The 25,387-nt window shown below is 47.1% G+C and overlaps 1 protein-coding gene across 1 annotated transcript in view; it reads right to left on the minus strand.

The window, feature by feature from the left end:
* Positions 1 to 25,387, minus strand: part of NFS1 (NFS1 cysteine desulfurase) — a 588,248-nt gene that overhangs the window by 521,329 nt on the left and 41,532 nt on the right. Inside the window, exon 2 of the mRNA XM_086932345.1 lies at positions 21,952 to 22,031. Coding sequence (XP_086788471.1) covers positions 21,952 to 22,031 — 80 coding nt within the window. The remainder of the gene's footprint in view (positions 1 to 21,951; positions 22,032 to 25,387) is intronic.

The following is a 25,387-nucleotide window of genomic DNA, read 5'->3' on the forward strand; positions in this document are numbered from 1 at the left end:
TCCTTCGTAATCAGCAACCTTACTGCCCAGCAACCAGCCCTCAAAAGCCTTAGTGGCACAATCGACAAAATCAGACCAATCTTGAGACTGCGTTTTCTGGGTATCCCTGAACAGCACCCGGTACTGCTCAGTGGTTAGGCCGAACCCTTCAACGAGTGTATTCTTCAAGACTTGGTAATTGTTAGCGTCCTCCACCCTTGTGGTGAGGAGCTTGTCTCTTCCTTTTCCTTCAAAGGAGAGCCACAAGATAGCTGCCCACTGGCTCTGGGGTACACCTTGCACAGTGCAGGCCCTCTCCAAAGCAGTAATCCATTTGTGGATGTCGTCCCCTTGTTTAAAGGGGGGCACTATCTTCCCAAGGTGTTTCGTATCGAAACTCTTTTCCCTATTACTAGGTACATTGCTGCCACCAGTGGGGACTACCCCACTTAACTGTTGCTCTCTTGCAAAGGCAAGCCTCTCTTTGGCCAGGGCAAGTTCTTCCCTTTCGATCCTTAGATTAGCTGCCCTTTCCTTAGCTTCGTACACTCTCCTCTGAGGGGACGTCATCCCTCTCTGAGACGAGTTGTGAGAGCCATTGGTTTGAAGGGATCTGCCAGAGCCTCTTGACAGAGATCTGGCTCGTCCATTCCCAATGTTAAGCTGACCTGATAGTGGCCCCAGGGGTCCCCCAGTACCGCTATCATGTTTGCTTAAGTTGGACCTGCTTAGTCTGACGACTTCTACCTGTCCCTTATCTGCCTCATCCCCAGAGAGATCCTCATCCTCATCTTCCTCCCCATCTTCGTTCTCAGTTGCGAGGTGGATGAGGTCAGGATCGTCTCGGGTTCCCTCGAGGGGAGGCATGTCTCCTTCTGGATTAGAAGAGCTACGAAGTTTCTCAGCTCTCCTGGCATCATAAGTCTCCAAGAGACCAATCAGAAAGGACGTTGTGGGGTTAGACCCCTGCTGAATCTTCCTGGAGTGACACAGCCGTCTCAACTCCTTGAAGCTCAGCACAGTATATCCTGAAGGGATGACCTGTGGAGGGTCAACTGACACAAGGGGAGACCCAGAGTTTCCCCCTTTGTCCGACATACTGTTTCTAGTGTGGTGTAAGTGATGCACCTACCTACACTATGTGTTTACCTACTGTTCCCTTGCTAAGAGTTGTAGCCAAGGTGTGCTAAGCCTTGAGGAGCTACAACAGCTGGTTCAGTAGAACTCAGAGTATTCTAAGCTTTAGTTATATGTACTAACAGTACTTGTGCGATCTTTCAACAAGATATTCTTAGGATACGTGTGGTAAAACAACAGCAAGCTCAAATCCCAACCGCTGCTCACCAATGTGAGAAGTTGGCCCGATATGCAACGTTCGCTATTCTAGCGACCGCTATGTATCGTTCCAACGACCCTTATGGTGTTCGGTTGTAAGTCAACCTATAGACCAGCTATCCTAGTAGCGTGGATACGAGCAGTCTAAGGCTAAAGACTCGAGAGGGCGTGTTAAGCCAGCTGTTTACCACACATGTACCCCTTGAACACCCAGTGAAAGGACACCACACAAGTGTTATGAAAATAAACAGTATATTTATTAAGAATCACAACAGCCCTGTACTCTTTATGAGGACAGGGTACTAAGCACAAACCAAATCTCTTAGGCAAATACTTCAAGTGCACAGTTTAAAACAAGTGTCCGAGGACACGGAAAGGTTAAGGTCTCGGGCGAACCCGATAAGGCAAGTCGGAAGCGAGGGACTCGGGACCCTAGAGTAAGGAGGCTATGCAGGCACCGAAATGCCGAGTTACCTAGCCACGAGGGCTGCGGCTGCACAAGTCTTACAGGCGTCGGGGTCTTCGCTGACGAGCCAGGAGCCGGAAGAAAGGAGTTGCTGGCCGGCGACCAGTGCTGAATAGTTCGTAGAGATCCAAGCCTGGATCGGAGATTGATGAAACCTGAAAGCAGAGGGGACCAAGTTCGTACTACTAGCCAGTAGTCAGAGGGTACCAGGAAGGCACCGGTTGGCCGTCACCTCGACTAGGTGAGTGGGCGACGCTAGGCTCTGCAGTCTCACGGACCAGGAGGCGTTGTCGGCGACCACGGTGGAGGTGCGAGCTGTCCCACGAAGGATGATGCTGTCGGCGTCGCTGGGCCCAGGATGGGGCAACAAGCCTTGGCAGATCTCAGGGCCACGGGGTGGGCCTAAGATGGCGTCTTGAGTGGACCAGGAGGGTCCGGGGTGCTTCTCGGAAAGACGGAAGCAAGGGCCAGTCTGGAGCAACCAGACCAGCAGTGATGATTCTCGGATGTCGTCACAGAAGGGCACAAGCCAGCGGCGAGTGACCAGACAACGTGCTGAGCAGCGAGCAGAAGGGCCCCACGCAGATCGTGGAGATGCTGGGAGACTGCACTTCGGTGCTAGAGCGGCTCAGGGTCGGGGCTTCTCGGACCCCAGAGCACTCACCAGAGAGTTACCTCGATGGTCGTGCTGGTTTTAAGAGCGTGCAGGTTCTGATGATGGCCGGTCCCTCGAGGTCTCGTCGCACCCACAGATCACAGCTGAGCTGATGACGTGGGTAGAGGTCAGAGGTGCCAGGGAAGCCGGTTCTCGTCGAGCTGGGCCGTCGGATTCCTTGAGGAAGGACTTACAGCAAACCGCAGAGTTCTTAGATGGTGCCCGCTGATGCAGGGTGACTACTCCTTAGCCACAAGGGAGAAATCTTGAGAAGAGTCTTGAAGTCCTTTCGTAGAAAGTATTCTTGATTCAAAGATGATCTAATTTGGAAGGGTCCCCGCTCCGGCCTTTATTCTAAAGAAAGGGGTGGGTACATGACTAGGTCCTGCCCTAAGGGTGGGACCAGGAAGGGGGTTAGTTACACCCCTCTCCCCTGCCGGACTTTCCCCAGGCCAGGGCTGTCGCCCCTGGAACTGGTTCTAACCGGCAGATGCGTAGTGAGCACCGGGGTGCCACTCCGCAGTCACCTTCTCGCAAAAGCCCTACCTACCCAGAATACACAAACCCTGTCTGGGACGGTGCGAACACCGCCCGTGACAGGAAACCCTTTGTCCAAGTGCTCCTCGCTGGAAGGACTCCCAGCAGCAGGAGGTCAGACTCGTGTCTGTGGTGGCAGCATCCATTTTGTGGAGCTGAGGCTTTCGTTAACGTTAACCGGGGTTCACAGTTACGTACATGTCGTGTCCCTCTAGAAGGGCGGGATGCTAACCTCGTCGCCAGAGTTGGTGAGAGGGCAGCATCCCGATTCGTATGACACCTTACTCGACATGTCTTGATAACGCGGCACCGAAGTTACTGATGGTACGCGTTATCATGGAACAGCCATTGGGTCTTGATCCCGCAAGCTGCAACCGGGCTCGGCTCGGGCCAGAACACAGTTCACACGAGCCCACGCACTCTGCCTTCAGGATTGTCAAGGCCTGCCATAGGAGTGACTGATAGGGACTCGGGTGTCCATTGTATGGTTAGATATAGAGCTACTATACCTAAAGCAAAGGGTGATTACACGACTTCGCCCCAGCTGTCATGCAGCCAGTTGTGTCAAATTTAGGAGGCCAGCCAGGGGTGGCATAATACATGCTGCAGCCCATGGCGGCCCTGGGTACACCTATGCCCTGAGTTACAGGGTCTGATAAGGTGGCCCAGTACCAATTGGTAAATGCACCTAGGGTACATATCGTAATTTAGAAAGAGAACAGCCAGGCTGTGGGTCTGATTAGCAGGCCCACAGCCAGAGAAAGTCGTAAACCAGTGAAACAAAAGCAAAAAATCTGGGTGATCATAGGATTGCAGACCCTACTCTCCTACAGTTCTATCCAAAATTATAACGACTAATTTGACCAAACATTTAGTCTGCCTGGAAGACACCACAAACCCTCCAGTTATGTCGACATCATTTGACTCCATAAAAGAGACAATAATTGTTATATTGACTAAAAAAATCAACTCAAGTACTCAGAGTAATAAGAGGTAGTTTGACAGCGATTGCATTTTTTTTCACAACAAACTAATTAAGGCATTGAAATCAATACCCCGAAATATACTTGATGTGAAGCAGTCACGCAACGAATATAAGCAGGCGATAGAAAAACGCATGCTAGGGATTAGACATGAGGCTTGGGAGCAACTCCACGTAGCCTGCCCAAAGTAGGGATTCCAAACTGTTCTGGCAAACAGTCAACCAGGACTATTTTAATGGGAATGACAACAGAAAAGATTGACACGACAATTATGCCTGAGACATGGGTCAACCACTTTTCAAATCTTTATAAAATTGGTAGTGATCTAGATCTTTCTAGCAACTTTAACTATGTGGCCTCAACCTTGGTATTTACAACATTAGATGAAGTGAACAGGGCTTTAATACAGACCGTGTTGAATAAGGCCTCAGGCCCCGACGGTGTCCCGCGGATTTGTTTTTAGCTAATACTCCCCTGTGGCTCCCACCGTTTAAAAACATATTAAGCTGCTACACAGTGCTTGGTCCCCCTGGCTCCTGGAGAACCGTGATAATAGTCCCCATCTTTAAAAAGGGTGATAGGGCGGACCCCAAATGTTATCGTCCAATAGCCCTAATTGACTATACCTGTAAAATCATGGGTAGAGTTATTTTAGAAAGGCTGGAGGGGTGGATATTGGAAACTGGAAATTTTCTGACATCCAATATGGTTTCAGGAGATGCTTGGGCACCGTCGAACAGTGCCTCAACCTGCACCTAGTCATAGGTAAATACACCTTAGCCAAGCCTGGATCCCTTTACCTAGGGTTAATGGACCGGACGTCCGCCTTTGATTGGGTGCAGAGAGGGGGGCTCTGGGAGAAGATGTTTCAAATGGGCATTGAACCGCCCATTGTACACTTCCTAGCAGCAATGCGTCGGGATGTCCAGGGAGGGTACGTTATGGAGCAGACGGGGAACTTTCAGCTCCAATTAAGATGAACCGTGGGGTACGCCAGGGTTGCGTGATCGCTCCTTTTTTTATTCTGTCTGTACATAAACGACCTAGAGAGCCACATTAAAAATGGGAACGTGAATGTTCCTCAAATAGGTGGCAGGTTGGTCCCAGCGTTATTATATGCAGACGACTGTGTCTTAATGTCTAGAACGGGAGTGGGGTTGCAGAGGCTTTTAACTAGTTTTAACAATTTCATGGATGATCTTGGCCTGAAGACAAACGTAGCTAAATCCCATATCATGGTGGTGGGTAAATCCCCTGCAATGTTAAAGACATGTTTAATAAATAATGAGAAATTGCTTTATGTGCCCACTTTTTCCTACCTGGGAATTCTTTTTTAATCAAATAACACCTGGTCCCACCTGCTAGAGGCTAGGATTAGGGGTTTTAATCAAAGCTTGGAGGCAATTTTCAGGTTTACAAAAAAACTAGGCTCTCGACCTATTAGGGTAATGACTGAAATTTATAAAGCACGTATGTGTGCTGTCACCCTGTATGGTGCTGGAGTTTGGGGCTCTTGCAAAGTTGAACGCCTGCAGGGAGCCGAGAATAGGTTTATGAAACAATTACTGAGCGTTCCAAAATCCACCGCTGCTACCATCTGCCATAGCGAGCTCGGGGTGATTCCTCTGTCCTTTGGTATACAGTTCAGTTCATGAAGTCTTTATTGCGATTTTTCTTCATAAAAGACAGGAATTTCCAAAACTAAAACAGATTTCATTCATTTATAAAATACACCATCATACTCTAAGTCTGAAACTATACCACAACAACAATAATTAATAAGTTAATATATATACAAATACATGTTAAAAAGTTCTTAAAAAAAGATTAAATATGTTATTTGGCAAAAAGACTTAATCTTTATCAGTTAAGTTACAAAAAGCTAATCAGCTTATGAACCACAAAATACATCAATATTCAAACTACATCCGCTACTAAATGGTCCCATATTTCATCATTGACCAGCTACTTTGCCCCCCCCCCCCCCCCCCCCCCCATTTTATTACGTAAGGCCCATGCCCAGCTCAAAAACTTTGTTACACCAATTACGACAAGGTTTGTAGTGTATGACTTCAATATTCTCTTAGCAACCATTGCCGATCTTGTGTACAAAGTCAAGCATACTGGTTTCAATCAAATACTCCTCGGCTGGTGAAAAACAGGGCATAGAAATAAAAAATGATCAATGCTTTCACTGAGATCATGGCAAAATATGTACTTGTCGCTACTTTCAGAAATCCATTTGCTTTTGAACCTCCGTAGGGGTAATGTACCTATTCTAAACTGGTGGTACAATTTACGGCCATGAGGCTTCGTAATAAGATCCCAGTATCCTTCCATGAGAGTATCATTCTTTAATTCGAGAAAATCCCTTGACAGTGACTGGGAGATATGAGAGGAGAATCTCTTGATTTTAACCATATCCCAGAAAGCTGTTCTAAAGGGCCTTTTCGAGGGAAATTCTGCAACATCTGGGTGTTCCCATATATTCTGCATCCCCATATCAGCCAACAAGAACCTTATTGCAGACAACCATGGGATCTTATGTGATCGACTCAACCCCCTCACTTCCAATAAAGCCTTAGCGTACAATGAAAGTTCCGGGGAAGTCCATAGACGCCTCCAAAAAGCAAGTGGTCTGTAGTCAAGTCAAGTCATAAGATTTGTATAGCGCACTACATACCCAGAGGGTTTCAAGGCGCTTAGGAAGGGGAGGAGGATTATTTGTCAAATATCCACGTTTTAAGCTGCTTTCTGAACGCTAGGTGGTTCTGGGTGAGGCGAAGGTAAGCGGGGAGTGAGTTCCATGTTTTAGCAGCCAGATATGAAAAGGATCTGCCTCCCATGGTGGTCTTGTTGATGCGAGGTACAGTGGCGAAGGCTTGGCTGGAAGAACGTAGTTGGCGGGGGGGGGGTGTAGAAGGACAGTCGTGAGTTGAGGCAGTCTGGTCCGATGTCGTAGAGTGATTTGTGTGCGTGGGTAAGAAGTCGGAAAGTGATCCTCTTATTGACGGGTAGCCAGTGGAGGTCTTTAAGGTGACCAGAGATGTGTTCGTTGCGTGGGATGTCTAATATGAGCCTGGCTGAGGCGTTTTGGATTCGTTGGAGTTTCTTCTGGAGTTTCGCGGTGGTACCTGCGTAGAGGGTGTTTCCGTAGTCCAGTCGGCTCGTGACCAGAGCGTGGGTAACTGTTTTCCTTGTTTTGGAGGGGATCCAGCGAAATGTTTTTCTGAGCATGCGAAGAATGTTGAAGCAGGAAGAGGATACGGCGCTGACTTGTCTGTTCATTGAGAGTGAAGAATCCAGGATGACGCCAAGGTTCCGTGCGTGGTCTGTCGGGATGGGTGCTTTTCCGAGGGCTTCCGGCCACCAGGAGTCGTCCCAAGTAGAGGACTTCTGTTTTGTCTGAGTTCAGTTTCAGACGGCTTTGTTTCATCCATTCGGCGACTTCTTTCATTCCTTCGTGTAGATTAGTTTTGGCGGTGCTGGGGTCCTTGGTGAGAGAAAGGATCAGTTGAGTGTCATCCGCGTAAGAGATGATGTTGAGGTTGTGTTGGCGGGCAATGGCCGCGAGGGGGCTCATGTATACGTTGAAGAGGGTGGGACTGAGTGAGGATCCTTGAGGTACGCCGCAGATGACTTCAGAGGCCTCGGACTTGAATGGAGGAAGGCGGACTCTCTGGGTTCTTCCGGTGAGGAACGAGGTGATCCATTCAAGTGCTTTTCCTTGGATTCCGATGTTATTGAGGCGTTGTAGAAGGGTGCTGTGGCAGACTGTGTCGAATGCTGCAGAGAGGTCGAGGAGGATGAGGGCGACTGTGTCTCCATTGTCCAGTAGAGTTCGAATGTTGTCTGTTGCTGCGATGAGGGCGGTCTCAGTGCTGTGTTTTGCTCGGAAGCCAGATTGTGAGGGGTCGAGGGATTTGTTGGCTTCGAGGAAGGCGGCGAGCTGGTTGTTGACGGCTTTCTCGATGACTTTGGCCGGGAATGGAAGAAGCGAGATGGGACGGTAATTTTTGAGTTCGGTGGGGTCCGCTGTTGGTTTTTTCAGAAGGGCGGTGAGTTCAGCGTGTTTCCAGACTTCTGGGAAGGTAGCGGAGTTGAAGGAGCAGTTGATGACGTCTCGGAGGTGCAGTGCTATGACGGAGTCTGCTTTGTAGCGAGACAGCCAAGATCAAGAAACAGTGGTAAGAGGGGGCACGATTGCAGCAAACCTATTGGGAATCTCAAACTTATTTTGGGCTAGAGAAAGTGAGATACGTTGCTTAAACCCCAAATTTCAGCACCATATAATATGGCTGGACTAATTTTGGTTGTACATATCTTAACAATTGGGGCTATAGGTTTAGTTAAGGATAAGCTATGCTCCTTAACCAGGGCACCGGCCAACTGGGCATGCTTTAAAGCTAGCATTTCAATTTGGGGATTCCAACTTAATTTCTCTTTAAATGTAACGCCCAAGTAGGTAAAGACATCTGTCTGCTCCAGTAAGGCGCCGTCCATATAAACACTCGCCTTAACTGGCTTAGACCTGTGGAGCACTATAAACGTTGTCTTTCCTAAGTTGACCACCAGCTCATGTTCGCGGCAGAACACCTCAAAACAGGACAGTGCCAGCTGTAATCCCTGTCTCGTTTTGGAAATAAGCCGGGTGTCGTCCGCGAACATGAGCAGTGGAACTTTCATACCAGCTAATATTGGCGCATCAGTTGGGTGGTTTTCAAAGTACTGGACCACCCCGTTTATAAATAAAGAAAACAGGGTGGGAGGCAGCACACACCCCTGACGAACCCCTTTAGTAACCTTAAACCTTTCTGTGGTTTCGCCTGGTTTGCCCCAGCGAACCTGCCCGTAAGTATGTTCATTTAATTTAACCAAGATGGCAACCAAACAATGAGGCATCCCCATTTTCAATAGTTCCCCTCCATAATTTTTCCTTTGGAACGAGATCAAATGCATATTTTAAATCCACAAACGCCGCAAAAAGCAAACCCTTTCATATACATTTGGCTCTTTTGTTATTGTGGCATAACATTTGGGCAAAGGAAGCGACAGTCTTAAATCACACCATCATCACACACTGCTTAAAATTGGAATGGGTGAGTAAAATCCAATGGTTCTCTTATGTCATGGCGCAACTGGAGACTCTGGGATTGTTGGATTGTTTTGAGAATCCCGGGAACATTGCCAAAATATCAAGGGCAAAGTTGAAAAGGGATTTTCTAACTCACTCATATTCTCTGAGAGATAGACCGGAAACAATGAAAAAAAGGGTTGTAGACCATTCACTTCTAGTCTGTTCTCCAGGTATGGAGTTTTATTTATCCCTTCACCTTAGTCACGCCAAACTGTATTATCTTATTAGGTTCAGGTTTGGAATCTCCCATCTGTTGGTTTTATATCCCCAAGATGTATATTCTGATGCCGATTTGGATTTATGCCCCTGTGACTCAGAATCAGCACAGAGCACATTGCACTTTATGTTTTTTTGTAATCTGTATATCAATGAAAGACGTTCCTTTCTAAAACCATTGTTAAAATTTCTAGATATTAGAATATATCGGGATGCCCTGTGTCATCTTCAGATTTTAAATGATGAGTACACTTGTTTAATGGTTTATGAATATATCTCTTCTGCAGTTCGGACACGAAATATCATTGGAAAATTACTTTTTATCTCATTTATTTTTCCCACAGTGATTATTTTTTAAACCTACTCATTAATTGTAGTACTGATGCGTGTTACGCTTACAGTTGTTTCCTTGTTCATGGCATTTATATTGAATTCTTGTACTGTATTTTATTATTATGAAATTATGTGTTCTTTTATGGCTGGCCACAGCCGAATAAAGATTTTATGATGATGATGATGGCATACTATTATGTACACTACTTTTAAGGGAAATGACCTGCTACCTCAGAAAGATGTAAGCTTCTACCAACCCACCACAAGAAATCATGCGCTGAAGGGCAGCTGACTACAGCTTAGCTATTCCTCAGTGTGTAACTGCCTGGTTACTGCCTCTGCAAATAAAGTACCCACTTGATGATTACTAGCTACCTTGTTTAAAGTCACTGGGCAGCTGCAGTGCCTGGGTTTCTAGCTGGAGATGGGTCGGAAGGGACAGGTACGTTACTGGGGAGCTGTCCATGCAAAACTGCGCTGGAAGCGGAGTGAGTACGACCAAAAAACAACTGGGATGGCAGTCCAGGCAATTATGAGCAACCAAACGTAGGTCCCACAGGAGCAAACTAGAGACAATAGCTAGCAGAGATAATGACAGTGAGCATCTAAACTTTTTTTTCCATGTATAAGTGTAGGGTGAGGGAGTAACATGCTAGCAATGCTACCCATCTTCGGTTCTTGTCATTCCCTAGCTGACTGATCTCTCTCTTTAGGAGACCGTGTTGTTTCTAGCTACATAGGGATGTGCTAAATCCCTTTGTAAGGACTCTGTTATCCCCGCTAATGGGAGAATGACAATAGAAGATATCTTCGAGACACACTCTGCCCTTCTTGAAGAGGGAACAGAAATACAGGACATATTTTACCCTTTTCACCATGCACTTGAAAAATAAGAAAGCTTTCACACCGGCCAATCTGCTCTGTACTTGTCCTGTGTGTAACGAAGCCTTGCATGAACGGGGTCGATATAAAACGAATCATCCTTGCATGTCGCATTGATTAGGCTTTAGGTTGTGCTCTCGTTTTACCCCATTATCCATATAACTCTAAGAATTCTTAATATTTGAAATGATCTGTTTTATGTAATTGATCAAGCATTTCTGTAAGAAAAGTTGATTGTAGGTAAGTAGCACATGCAATATAAATATATAAATGAACACTAGTTAATATACACATAAACCTTAATGGGAGAGAAAACTGGGATGCTTAACAAATAAAGTGAATCAGTAGATACACAGCAAAAATGGATGTACAGTAAAATCAAGTGAATGGTTGCCCACGCGGGCTGAGAGGGAAATGGGGAGACATGGGTCACAAAGTGATTCTTTAGAGGTCTTTGGCCGCTATAAGGAAGTAATGCTACTTGAGCTCCAACTGTAAGGAGATTTAGGATCGAGGCAGAATAAAGTAAAAAATCTTAATCTGTAGAGGACACAGAGGTGCCATGACGCAGCAAATCATAGACAGGCAACTGAACAGTAAAGAGGGCTCATGGTATAGTGAAGAATCATTTGCAAAGCAATAGGTCTCGCAATTCTGAGACTTTCAGCTATTGCCATTGTAAATGACAATGAAATTTATGTGTTTAAAAACCCAGCAATAATGAAGGGCATTGTCTTTTACAATACCAATAGGTCAAAGTTTCTAAAATGCAAGATCTATTGCATTAAGCAAATTCTTACAAGCGCCCCATTCGTGCCTTCGCACAAATAGAGGCCACACCACTTTTAGACGAGCCGGGTCTAAAGAAAGGTCCGCGGCTGCTATTAAAGTGAAAGCATGGTTTGGGGGGCTTTATTTGGTAAAAGAGCCCCATGAAAGTGTGCAAGGCATGCTTAATATTGCAAAACAAATGTTGAGAACGCTCCGTTGGTAAATCACTGGACCAGGATGCGACATGGACTCAATGAGTTCAAATGGACAGTTATCTTTAGAATAGAAAAAGATCCACAGGGGGGCGACTTGAGCCTCCAACTATCCAAAAGGGAGGCACTGTTGATTGTGAAGTTTGACACGGCTGTGTCAGGCCTGAACGAATTATCTGGAATTTTCAAATTATGATCAATGTAAACGGATGCGCCACACTTTATTACTCTCTAGGAAAATGTGACCCCGTGCACGTAAAATGCACGTTTTTTCCTCTAGTTACCTATTCTCACTAATTGTTCCTATGTCAAGTAAGTTTTGGCTCAAGCGATGGAATATATAAGCCAATCAAGCCCAGTGCCTTGGCTTAGAAATCACTTATGTGTATTTCCTTTCCTTTAGGACCCGTTATTGCTCCCAATTTTGTGTCTCCTCTATACAGCGCCGACGACTAGAGCCCTTCCCTCACCTCTCCCCTTTTACTTTCTGGACCCACCCATTCAGTCCGCACTCTTAGAACCGCCCCTTAAGATGAGGCACCAGCTTATTCTCTCCGATATAAAGGAGAATCGTACTCGGCAGGGTAACTCGCCTGCGCGAGAGACTAGCGTGAAGTTAGACGCAGCCTGACCCCAGCGCGAAGCGAGACACCTTCGGAGTCAAGCCTACCGGTAAGATCCGCTGCCTGACTAGCCTTGGTCTTGACCCTTTTATGTTCCCTGCCCCCAATATAGGCTCCCTGAATACAATCTGTGACTATTGGCGTCACCATTTTTTTCCCTTTCATTTCTTCAGCACACGCGATTAAGCGGGCATGTGCTGACGCTGCCCCTCTCCACAACGCTACGGAGGGTAATCCCCTTAAAAGTCTACGACGGTCCACCGTCCCTAAAGGTGAGCCGAACACGAGATATTTTAAATCTATCTTTATACCACCCCGAGTTTCCACGCCACCAGTTCCAATACCAAGCTCTGCATTTCCTCTTTTCTTTGTAGAAATACTCCGCAGCTTTAGCGACCCTGGATTCAGCGGGTATGCGCTGTTGGTATCCCGCATGACGGCTACGGAGATTATTCCCGTTCTACACGCCGACGTCACGGCATCTCGCATATTCGGCGCTTGGATTTAACCTACGAGCTACTTAAATTAATTTGTCTATTGTGTATTAAGAAAGGCTCACCAGGACCAGGCGTTGCTTTCTCTTAGCTTTGTTCACTCAGCTAGTTTGTACCATATTGAATGGCAATTACTATTTGGCCTCATCTCAAGGGCTCGTTTCATTCCATTTCCCCATGTAGGTCCTTGAATGTGTCATAGTATACCACACATTTTGAATTACCATTGTTCACTTCCAGCCACTTAGTGGAACTTTTTCATCTGCCAAGTTAATCGTTAAGATTCATCCACTTGAGTCATACTTTTTATACTTCTTATTCTTTACTTTTATTTTTGATTTTCAGGCTTTGCCATCCCAGAGAAGCCTATTCTGTTCCTACCCCCACAGGACCGATGTCCAGTCTATTGGGTGGTAAGTATTCACAAAACCCAGTGTAAAATAGGTACCACTTGTATTACGAGGAATCCTAAAAACCTAGAGAAGTCGGCCTTATTTTCCCCTAGTGCCATATTCCACCAGGTTCCTAGGTTGGTCTTCCATATAATACCCTGTACATAACGTTCATTACAGCCCAGTGCTAATCTAAGATAGGTGCATGGCTAAGATGTTAGACTCCTGACGTGCCTTCTTATTCAACTTCTATTTATTTTTGAATTGAACTCCTCCCCACACGCTATTATCACTTTAATCTCTCTGTTTTAAATATTCTCTTTCATGTTTTTCTCTCTCCACCCTTGCAGTGTTTGAGGCCCTGATGAGAATCCCTGGCGAATAGGAGGGGATTTGAAACACGTAGGCCATTCTTACTGGTCTGCTTGAGTATCTAGGAGTCATTATTACTCCCAGACTCTGTATCATCTTTTGTACATTACCTATCATAGTATTAATTTTTAATGAATGGTGTAAAATTCATAAATCTATTGGAATGCATTAGTCTCAAAGAATTGTACAAAAAATGTTCATATAATTTGTGCAAACCCAGTTTGTATTTCCTTTTATTGTAGCAGTATGTGGTATGTTTGATCTCGGTATGAATGTGGTGAATGCTTTTTGACTGTGACATGATTGAGGTTTTGGGATGTATGAAGTTTCTATTGAATGTAGTTTGATGTGTCCTTAATTGTTCCAATTTTCCTAACGCTTCTTCTTTATGAACAGATACATTTTGTAATAATTGTTGAAATTTCTATAAAATAAAATTGAGACTAAGTAGCAATACCCTATCTTGAATTATTTTTTCTTGATGTGGATGACGAGTTCTTTCATTGAATAACTGTTATCAGTATTGGCACTCTTTTTGTTATTTAATATTGCAGGAAAGCATGTAAAATGTAAATGTGGATCCAGTATTTGTAAAGCGCCAACAGCTACCCGAAGTCATCCCAGCGCTGGGGGCAGTCGGGAAGATTAAGCAAGCTATTGCCCCGAGTCACATGGTGCTGGGAAGACATGCAACCGGAGATCGAACCGTGAGCCTCAGATTCCAGCGTCAGTCGCCCTGGCCACGGCGCCATACAACTATTCGTGCCTGCAGTAGGAGAAACTCATTAAAGAAAATAGTGCTTACAATCTAACTAAAACGTACAGTGTAACAACCGAAGTAAATGGGCCAGTCATCATGGGAGGTTACAAATGAAGACAAGGGGGTACAAAGGAGGGATTAACAAGCCTATCAATCAGAAGCCAGCATTTACGAAGGACGACAAGCCAATGACAAAAATGGGCATAAAGTGGGCGAGGCTTCTAGTCCGTACTCCGATACAGCATGCTTACCAGAGCAGCGCATGCTCTTCCCAGGCTCGACATACAAAGACTGCACCAGTAAAGAAAACAAAGCAGTGTAAAATGTTAAGGAAAAGAACAGATGCTTGTCATCGGCACTAAGGGAATAAACAAACACAGGAGAGGCAATGATATTCTCAAGGAAAATGGTGGACAGTGAAAAGCATCAGCAACACAGAGCAGAATATTGAAGGACTTCTAAAGACCATTTTGGAGTAAGGAGGTATGTGAATGATAAGATCATGTATCTGCTACGTACAAGGTTAAACGAGCACAATACCCATCCATAGAAGTGAGGGTTAATAGGAGGACAGAGTTATCAGATTAGTTGTATGATTGCCAAATGCTCGAGTAAATATCTGATCTCTATGACTAGATCTCCCATTGTAGTTTCAGGATGTAAAGCACTTATGCGTAATAGGGCCGAGCTGCCTTGAAGAGAAAAGACACAACAGACAAATAGTCAAAGTCTAGGGAAACAAACTTCTAGGCAGAATGCAAGGTGGTCACATTCTGAACAAATGAGCACAAAGTGGAAGTATGTCTGAGGGTTCGGGAGGTGTACGGAGATCCATTGTACAACACCACCCGCCTCATCCACCTCTGCAGCAGGCATGGGATAAGTAAGTCAATACAGCAAGGACACACAAGTCCAAATAGAGAGCAATGAAGAGACAATGGGTTAAGATCCCATTACAAGGCCAGGAATGGTCTAGTTCTAAAATTCTGGCCCTAGTACTTCCGGGCGTGTGAGATTTAAAGCAGGTGGCAGCATTTGCAGGTCTGTGCCCAGCCCCTGCAGAAGTATGGGGGGGGAATCTGTGGTAGCAACGCTCCCCAAAAATAGACACGATCCTGAACACCAACGTTGCCCTACCAACCCTCTCCCCTACACGGAAGTAACGCAGAGACGTCAGTTTTCTCAACAAAATGATTAATTATTGCCGGAAAGGCACATGGTAAATATGTGTTTGGGCAGTCATTACCAATTTTGAGGAGAAAACTCTTGTAATGGCATAACTTTGATGCAGAGATAACGGCCGGTAATATTAACTCTATCCCTCCACAACAAGGTTGTTTAACTCTTAATTAGGCCTGGACAGTGAACTCTGCTCCGTTTGTGGATTTTATGTCGTTTTGTGCACTCTGTGCAAAAGTGCAGAAAACTCTGCTCTGCGTAGTGCAGCAGATTTTTGCCCTGCCCGCGAACGGTAAGTTGCTGAGTGCAAGCTGCCACTCGGGGAGAATTTCTACTTGAGCGGCAGGAAAATCAGCGCAAACTACAGTTCGCACTACACTCCACCACTCGGGAACTTTGCAGAGTTTTTGTGACTTCTTGGAGTTCCGCATAGCGAAACTCCGCGAACTACGCCCAGGCCTGGTTGTAATGGCGCCTTAAGTGTCAAGTGTTTATTTATTTAAAGTTTTGTATAGCGCGAACATGACCCATGTGGGTATCAGAGCGCGTCACACAGGATTAGGTAGCGAGCGGGACAAGTAGGGCAATATACATCAAGAGCAAATCAGATACAGGAAATAAAATAAAAATAAAAACAGTCATTTGTAGGCAGTCGGAGCATAGCATCGAGATCAGCGCATTGTTCATTAGAGAATTTTGTTCAATAGTAGAGATTTGACTTCCTTTTTGAAGGCAAGGGTAGAAGGAATCAGTCTTGTTTCCACTGGAAGGGAGTTCCAGATTCTCAATGCTATGCCAGAGAATGAGCGATTGTAGGTTTTAAGCTTATTACATTTCTTGGGCTTGAGCAGCAGAGTGCCTGAGCTCCTTGTGGACCTGGAACCACCAGATAGTTCAAGCTTGTTAGTCAGGTAGAGTGGGGTATTGAAGTGTAGTGCTCTATGGGTCATACATGCAATCTTTAATTGTATCCTAGCTTCAAAGGGAAGCCAGTTGAGGGATTTCAGGTCAGGTATAATGTGATTGGCCTTCTTAGAGCCCGTTATGAGTCTGGTAGCAGCATTAAGAGAGGCTCTGATGGAAGCTAGACTGAGTTTCGGCAAACCGCAAAGAGTGGCACTGCCGTATTCTAGCCTGGAGATGACATAGAAAAGTCTGCTTATTGAACATTCATTTTGAATAAGGTGAGGAAAGTAAATGAGGTACAGTTTAGGACAAGGATGAGATTTACGAAAGATTTTTTAAGCACTGGGATCGTCACAACAGATATGTAGTGGGGGGGTAGGAGAGATGCGAGTTGCCAGTAAGGTGTGTTTAGTTTATAGTTTATTTGGCCAAAAGATTATCAACAAGTAGGAAGAAGTACTTTACGAGGGATTTTAAAGAGCAGAGTGCCAAACTGTACACAGGGAGAAGTAGCTTAACATAGAATGGGGGAATGTTTTGTGGGAGAGGAATGGGGGTGAATAGAAGAGGCTCAATGGAGAGAGCTGCATCACGGAATGCTGTGCTGGGGCGGGGGGGGGGTAGGGAAAGCAGGCAGTGAAGCTCAGACTTTGGGATTTTGAGAATATGGTGGCTGTGGGCAGCGAGTTTATAGTTTGTGGACAAAAAGCATTGGAGGAAGGGGAGGCGAACTGCAAGGACAGACTGCATCATTTTAATGAACAAGTTATTCACCCTCAGCAATGCTCTTTTTGGCCGAAATTATACCTGCCTGCAGATGCCTCACGTTTTGAATATTACCCAGGCGTTAGACTGGATTCAAAAACTTTTCAACAGTACATCTGCGCGCCAGAAGATGGCGCCATGAGGCTACGCAGTGATGCTGTTTTACTCCGGAAGTTACATGCACAGGTTATATAGGCATCCCTCCTGTGCGTTAAAGGCAGTTGCTTTCAAATCTGTCCATGCCGCCAGATGTGGGGTCCCAAAAGTAAATTGACAGACAAAGGTACAGATGGCTAAAATTGGGATCTTTATTAATGGATAGGGTCCAATCAAAGAACAGGGAGGTTGGGAGAGTTGGTGAGGATTCTGCAGCCAGATAGCGCCTCTACCCGAAAGAGCGTTACCTAAGGTAAGTAACTTGTTCTTCTGACAGACGCCTAGCCGCAGATTCCTGACCTTTTGAATAGCTATAAAAGCAGTACCTAATTGGAGGTGGGCTGTGACAACAGGTCCACACCGTCTTGGTACAGGGATGCATGGCCGCAAGAGGACATCTGCAACCTCTAGAGGAAAACAGAAGGGATTCAGCAGGCACCACTTAAGTCCAATGCATGAAGGGGGAGATTGTGAAGGCTGAGGCGGAGAACTTGGCCCTTTTGCTGCTACAACAGATTCGTACAGAGGGGCAGCCTGCTGATGCTCAAGCCTAGTTGTTCTGGATACCATACTCTCCATGCCCAGTCTGGAGCCACTAAAATGACTTGGGCCCGGTCGATCCTGATCTTCTTGAGAACCCCGGACAGGAATGCTGTCGGCAGAAAGGCATACAGGAGTCTTAATTTCCAACTAAGGCGGAATGAGTCTCCAAGCGACAGACACCTTGGAAAATCCAACGCACAGAAGTGCAGACATTACACTTTCCCACTGGTAACGAACAGCTTGAGCCAAGGTTCTCACCATTCGCAGAAGAGACCTTGCACAACTTTTGGGTATAACAGCTACTTGTAATCTGCTAGGCGCAGACACTGCGGCATTCAATAGGCCAGCCTGGTGGTTCATCACGAGGAAGATTTCTTGTGGTCCAGTCATTTCCAAAGGCGCAAGGCCTCCAAAAATCGGGTCTTTGACACCAGCTCGCCTTCGGCTCCAGCAGGTTGAAATGGAGCCAGGACTCCGACCAAGACCGTATGCCTCTTAGCTCCAACTCTCCATGGCGGCCGCCCCAGCCCAGGAGTGACACATCAGTCATCACTGTCATCTCCGGTGGGGAAGTGAGAGGGATCTGCTGTTGACCCAATCGTGGTCCTGTTGCCACCACTGAAGATCTTTCACAATTTTCTACAAAATCTGTACTTGGTAGGAGAGTCCTCTCGATGTTGGGCCCACTGGAACTTCAGATCCCACTGGAGAGCAGACATATGCCACCCGGAGTGCTCGACCAGCAGGGTGCAATAGGCCATCAGACCCAGCAGCTTCAGAGTCACCCTCCCTGAAATCCAAGACAGAGGCTGAAAGATTGGGATTATTGCTTGAATGTCCGGGACTCTTTCCCGGGGGAAAGGCATCAAACCGAACAGTGTCCAGAATAGCTCCAAAGAAGGGGAGGGTCTGAGAAGGAGTCAGGTGTGACATTGGAATGTTGATGGTGAACCCCAAAGTAGACAGGAGGTTTGCCGTAGGCTGGTGGTGGTTGGCATCAGACAGTCATCTAGGCAGGAGAAGACTGGCACCTTTGACCTCCGAAGGTGTGCTGCCACTACTGTCATCCCTTTTGTGAACACCAGAAGGCCTCAGGTGAGACCAAAAGGAAGCACAATTAACTGAAAATGTACCTGATCCACCACAAACTGCAGGTAGAGCTGGCAAGGCAGGTATGTGGACATAGGCGTCCAGCAAGTCCAGCACCACCATCTAGTCTCCATGGTCAAGGGCAGACCAAACTTGGGTGAGGGTGAATACTTTGTATTTCTCCTTTCAGAGGAAGGCGCTGAGGGGGTACAGATTTTGAATAGGCCGAAGACCTCTGCCCTTCTTGGGGACTAGAAAGAAGGGTGAATAACAACCACATCCTACTTCTGGTGCAGGCACTCTCTCAACAGCCCCTTTGGCCAAAAGGGCATGAACTTCCTGCAGTAATATGGAGAGATGGTCCTCCATCAGTCACTGGGTGGGGAGGGGACAAAAGGAAGAGTAAGGCGTAATCTTCACAGGCAACCTGCAGTACTCACCTGTCTGATGTGATCACTTTCTAACCCAGATAGAATCAGTAGATTCTGTCTCCTACTGGGTGCCTGTTACCCTGCAAGGGCATACTAAAGAGATTTGGCAGGTGGGACTGCAGGGGTCACTAAGGTGATAGGCACCTAGGCCTCTCAGGCATAACTGCTGGGTTCCCTGCTGGAGTAGGACAGACTAGCAGTAAGGGATGCCTCAGTCAAAGCCAGAAAAGAACGGTGGAACTGATGCAGCTGGCGAGGCTGGGCAGAGGTCCAGAAAATGATTGGTGCCCTACTCTCCTTGAAGCGTTCAAGAGCAGGGTCATCCTTGTCCCCAAACAGGAAAGTGTCATGAAATCTCATGTCCATCAGGGAGGCGGGAGCGTTGCCCCAGAACTCAGTTGATCGAAGCAATGCATGGTGACAAATGGCAACAATGGTACCTATTGCTTGGCCATTGGAGACAGTGGTATCCAAGCCACAACAAATTGTGAACTTAGCCACCTCAAGTCAATCTTGAATCGCCTGTGTGAAGACAGGGCGGAGGTCTTCCAGAAAGTACACAAGGGAGTACTTGTGCCACTGTATTCCAAAGGTCTTGAGTGTAATGGCCCAACAAACAGGAGGCATTGATTGACCACAGGGCCAAACTGGCTGATGAAGAGGCATTATCCCAAAGGCGCCATTGTCTTGGATTCCCTGTTAAAGGGAATAGTAGGAAAATTGTTGAGGTTGGTCTGAATGGTTGAGGCATGCACCACAAGGCTCTTTTAAGACAGGTCCTGAGAGAAAAAAAGGCAGGGAGCCTAGAGCAGGGCAATGGCACCTGGCGAATTGTCCATTAACTGCAGGGCCAGTACACGAGTTGCCTCCAGCCCTGAGGTTATTTCTGTCAGGGACTCATTGAAAGGGAGGAGGTGATCATAGGTAGTCTGGCCCAGGTGTAGAAATTCTGTAAGCATATTTGTTTTCCCTATACATGGTGGGAAGCTGGAGGTCAGGAACTTCAGCTGCAATACACATAACCATAGTGTAGGAGGCAGATTCTTGCACGACTGGGGCGAGAGAAATTAAAAGAGTCTCCGGCTAAGTAACTAGCCTACTAGCCCCCTGCAACTCCTCATACCTGTTTACATTGGCATAGGGCTGAGAAAACTCATCACCTTGGTCAACGTTGTTGTCAAAGTCCGTGCCAAAGAGGAAATGCAATGAATGATGGCTGCCACGTGCAAGTACAAGTGCAGAGGCTAGTGCCACATTCAGATTAGGGTACGGCATCTGTCGAACTCAGACTGGTGTAAAGTGTCAGAAGACAATTGGAACTGCCGCCTTGGAAGGCAAGGGCGGCATCCGTGTCTATGTACTCGGGTCTGCTGTGGGTTTGGGGGTGGTGGAATGTCTGAGTTGGAGCCAAGGGCAGAAGCAGCTCGGAAGGTCCAGCTGGGGCTGAGGACTAACCCACAAGCAGAAGTTCAGATCGAAGGCCTCTTGGCTCTGTAGGGCCGGAAAGCACACCAGAGAGAGTCAGTAGAGATATCTTCGATCTGACTCTGCGTGGCTGAAGGCCCAGGAAACTCTGGTTGTGCCAGAACCGGCTGCAGGATCGATTCTGAAGTTGGCAGACTTCAAAAGCAAGATGGTTGGAGCTGCCCACACACTGTCAGGGAAGTAGGAATGGCACAAAGGGGAGGAACTCCGCTTCTTCTTGCATCTTTCGTGGTTACCAGAGGTGTTGGAGCATGACTAAGACTGGCTTTTAGAGTGGCTCCGTAGAATCTAGGAATGGAGTGGGACGAGGTTCGAGCCTTGGACTTCGGATGATCCTGATGCTGCATTGTCTTGTTCTTGGTGACAAAGTGTCACCTAGCGTTCCCTGATGGCCTTTGGACTCCTGAGCCCAAACCCAGACACCAAAAGGCATACTGGGAGGGGATCGGTCACAGACATCTGCTTGACACAGTCCTTACAGGGGTTTAAACCGGTAGTCTTAGGGGGTGACCTCCCTTTGCAAGAAGGAAATTCAAGGTAAGGGCATCTAGACAAGAAGAAGCTTCAGATCTGCGTCTGTTGGTGTAGAAAAAAAGGAAAGGCGTCCACTTGCAGGAGTGGTGCTTGTATAGGCCCAGCACATCACTTTCGGGAAGCAACAATATCAGTGAGGAGCCACACAGTGCCACCTTCTGGCATGCAGAGATACAATGGAAAAGTTTCTTGATCCAGTCTGACCCCTGGGAAATATTCAAAAGGTGACCAATCTAAGGCTAAAAGTTTATCCGAAAAATTGTCTTTCCTGAGGGACTAAGGGGAAGAATATTTCGACCTACAGCAGCTTAGCCACATAAAGGGCCAATGTTTCGGTGGCACAGGCTTTATTGTAGACAATATTTATTGACGAACGCCAGTGTGATAAGGAGTACAATGCATGCACAAATTTCTACAGTGATTGGTAGACAGGTGGAGGGAAAAAATAAAATAAACACCTCTATGAGAAGTACTGATTGGTGAGTTATTGTTGTATGGCCAATCAAGAGTTCTGCTGGTGTGCTCAAGTCCCCAGTTAGCAAAACCACATTTTGCTCCGACAGGGCTCAGAGTGGACTTTCCATCACACCCCGGTACAGTCCAGTTAGAAATCCCTGGAGCTGTAGCCCATTATGAGATTGGCACACATACAACCTTTTAAACATTATCCAAAGAATTAATAATTCAGAACATTAATAAAAGAACATTCCACAAACCATAGGTGTGGTCGCCTGAACATCCAAGTACAACGGGCGAAGCTCAGGTTCTTCAAGACGTTCATGGCTGCTTTTATCTGCTAGAAAATCAAACAAAAAGGAAATATTATGAAAAGAATAGATAACTAGGAAAACATGATTAAACAGAATGATAATTCCCCTGGTCCCAAAGCAGTCCAAAATTACTGGTTTAGCACTGGTGTACTAAGATAGTAATTATAAGCTTGATTAAGTTATTTCTTTTGTACAGGAGAACAGAGGAAAGCTAGGTCAATCACTCAAATCTTAGTCAAGAAGGTGCTAGGTCTACGACAAAGAACTGCACAGTAATCACTCTCAAACTCGGTTCAGTCAGAGTACTTTCTTTTAAACAGAACAAGTTTTCATTCAGAGGTAGAAAAAGTAGCACAAGTACAAATGTGTCAAACAAAAATTACACTAGGCTCCAGGCATCTTCTGGCATGGAGATATGACCATAGGAGTTGCTCAGCATTTGCAAGCTGAGATACTAAAAACGTATGTAGGCTTCGATGGGGAATTGTGAGAAAGTGCCATCTTTCTAGCATGGTATGCCCCCACTTTTTGCTGAATGGCTGATGTACTTTGACTGAGTGTGCCCTGGGCTCCTGCCAACCAGGTACCCAGGGCCTGTGTTCCTTCCCTGAAAACTGTGTTGAAACCAAAATCCAATTGGCATCTCTGGTCTCAGGTCAGCCCCTGGTAAATGGTACCCCTAGGTACCCAGGGCACTATGACCAGAGAAGACACCTAAGGGCTGCAACACTTATTGTGCCACCCTTAGGGGCCCTGTACCTTGCCAAACACACACTGCCTTTGCAGGCTGAGTGACTTTGTGCAGAACTAAACAGAGAGTTGACATGGCACACATCCCAGTGTGCCATGCCCACGAACCCACTGCCCTTGCATACTTCAGTCACCCCTCTAGCCAGGTGCACTATGCCAGTGGTGTGGGCACAGGTACATGAGCCCTGTGCCCCTAGAGTTCCCAGTGCCATTACTGGGCACTGTAAGTGCAGTGATGCCATTAAGAGTATATGGTGCTGGGAGATTGTCATTACGAACTCCACAGCACCATAATGACTACACTCTAGACTGACCAGTTTGATATCAAACTTTTCAGAACCTTAACCTCTTGCATGCTCATGACGAGCTGAACTCGTCATGAGCCACGGCGCTCCGGTGCTCATGATGAGCTCGTCATGGGCCGTGGAACGCTCACATGGGGAGATAATTCCCCCGCTGTGCTGAACATTCCACGGAGCCAATGCACCTTTGACGAGCTGAGCTCGTCATGAGCACCGGAGCGCTGTGCCTCATGACGAGCTCAGCTCGTCATGAGCATGTGGGCGCCGTGCGCGCCTCCCCCCCCCCCAGCACAGCGGGGGATTTAACCCCGCAGCGAAGGGGTTAAACCCACACTGATACCAGTGTGGGATTTAATGTAAAATGCACTACAGAGGGCATCTTAGCAATGCCCCTGAACCCTAGCCTACAATCCACGTCTTGTCTGAGAGGCTGCCTAGGCTGCCACACAGCAGACATGTTGCTGGACCCCTGAGTAGACAGCCCTCGCTCTCCTGGGCCTGCAACAATGCACATCCTGGGCGAGGTGCTAGGTCTCCTCCCCCACGATGGGCAGGAGATACTTCAAAGGTATGCCGCATTTGTGAGCTTCTCCAGGCCACTTGCTGTACTCAGCAACTGGCCCCACCGGTTCTGCCCCCCACTCTGGCGGGAAGACTGTCGAGAAACCCAACGTGAGGAAAGGGGGTGTGCCAGCCTGTACCAACTCCACCCCTCAGGTGGAAGAGGCGAGGTGAAGCACAACTCCAGGCTCCAGCCATCTTGAGGATGGGGAGCCCTGCCTAATGAGAGAGAGGCTCCTGCCCCCCCCCCCACAGGAGAGGAGCAGGATAGGGGGTGTACCCACCCCAGGAGAGTGACCCATTGGTCCCTGCCCTTACCCTAACTGTAACGCCCCTAAATTTAGTATTTAGGGTCACCCTGAACCTTCCTTCCTCAGATCCCGAATTGAAAAAAAGAAAGAAGATCAAGAAGAAGAACTGCTGTGCAGCTGCTAACAAGAGGACGACACCAACTGAGTTGTCCCCAGCCCTACAGGCCTGTTGATCCTTGAACCTGCTCCTGCTAAATCCCGGCGTCTCCTGCGGACAACAACCTTGAAAACCCCGGAGGACCTGCCTGCCTTGAACCTCTTAAAGACTGGGACTCCCATGAGCAGAGGTTCTGCTCAAACAGCAATACCCCTGGTGCCAGCCAGGAACCGCGAATCCAGCTCACTCTGCACCCGCCGAGCTCAGCCTGTGCCTGAGTGGACAAAGACCCTGAGGACGTCCCCCTGGCAATTAGGACCTGGAATCCAGTGCCCATGGACCCTCCTCGACGACCCAGACGATGCCTGCAGCCTCACAGCAAGGGACCCCTCCAACAGCGACCAGCAGAGGGTAAGGTTTCCCGACGTCAAAAGACACCCCTGCACACGGTGCCCCACGTCCCCCTGTGCCCAACTCCTCGGTGCATATCTACCCTCCAAGATCTCAACTTACCCCTCTAAGTATTGGTCGCTCCTCTTCGTCCCCGAGCCTGCAGCCTTTGTTCACCTTCCAAGTTCTCCACTGAATAACATTGAGCGCCTGACGGCTCAAAAGAACCCTGCATCCAGCCATCCGAGTGCCCCTGGCAGTGCAACCTTGGTCCTAACCTACTTCCACATTAGCCCTGAGCAAGTGACCAGGAGCCCAGCTCTCACAGCCGCGTGGTCTGCTTGCCAGCAGCCACCAACCGAAGGCCCCCCTGCCTCTCATTGGATAACATTGGGCCTAACTACCTCTGCACCCGGCTGCCCGTGGGCCGCTGAGGTTGTACCAACTGTACCTACCGGACTCTGGGAGACCCCTGAGCCTATGCCCAGAACCTGAACTCTGCCAGTCGAGTAGTAACCCAAAAGCCGATAACTCACTTTTCTTAAATAGGGTAACATTGACTGGTTTCACTTGGAAATTCTTCTAAGTGTGGAGTTTTGGAACTTTAAAATAGTCACTTAAAATCAGCTTAACAACGAATTTGATTTACTCACCTGTTATCAGGAGAGAACAGAGTGCTGCATCTTTTAGCCCAGCACTGACACTGAAAAGTAGATTTAACCGTACTTACCAGTAACTTGAATTTCCTTCCATAGGAATCCATTGTCTGGTTTTCACCAGAAAAGTTTCTAAGTGTTGATTTTCACAAACTACAAATATTCCTTAGAAATCGCCTGTATGACTTAAACGCATTTCTTTCAACTGTTTACAGGAGATGCACCAGTGCTGGATCTAGGATCCACCACTGAGTAAGAAAAAGTAACGATAACACTCCTTACCTGCTAAGTGAATTTCCTCCCAGATGATAACAT

Source organism: Lissotriton vulgaris, chromosome 7 (genome assembly GCF_964263255.1).
Source record: "Lissotriton vulgaris chromosome 7, aLisVul1.2, whole genome shotgun sequence".
NCBI lineage: Eukaryota > Metazoa > Chordata > Amphibia > Caudata > Salamandridae > Lissotriton > Lissotriton vulgaris.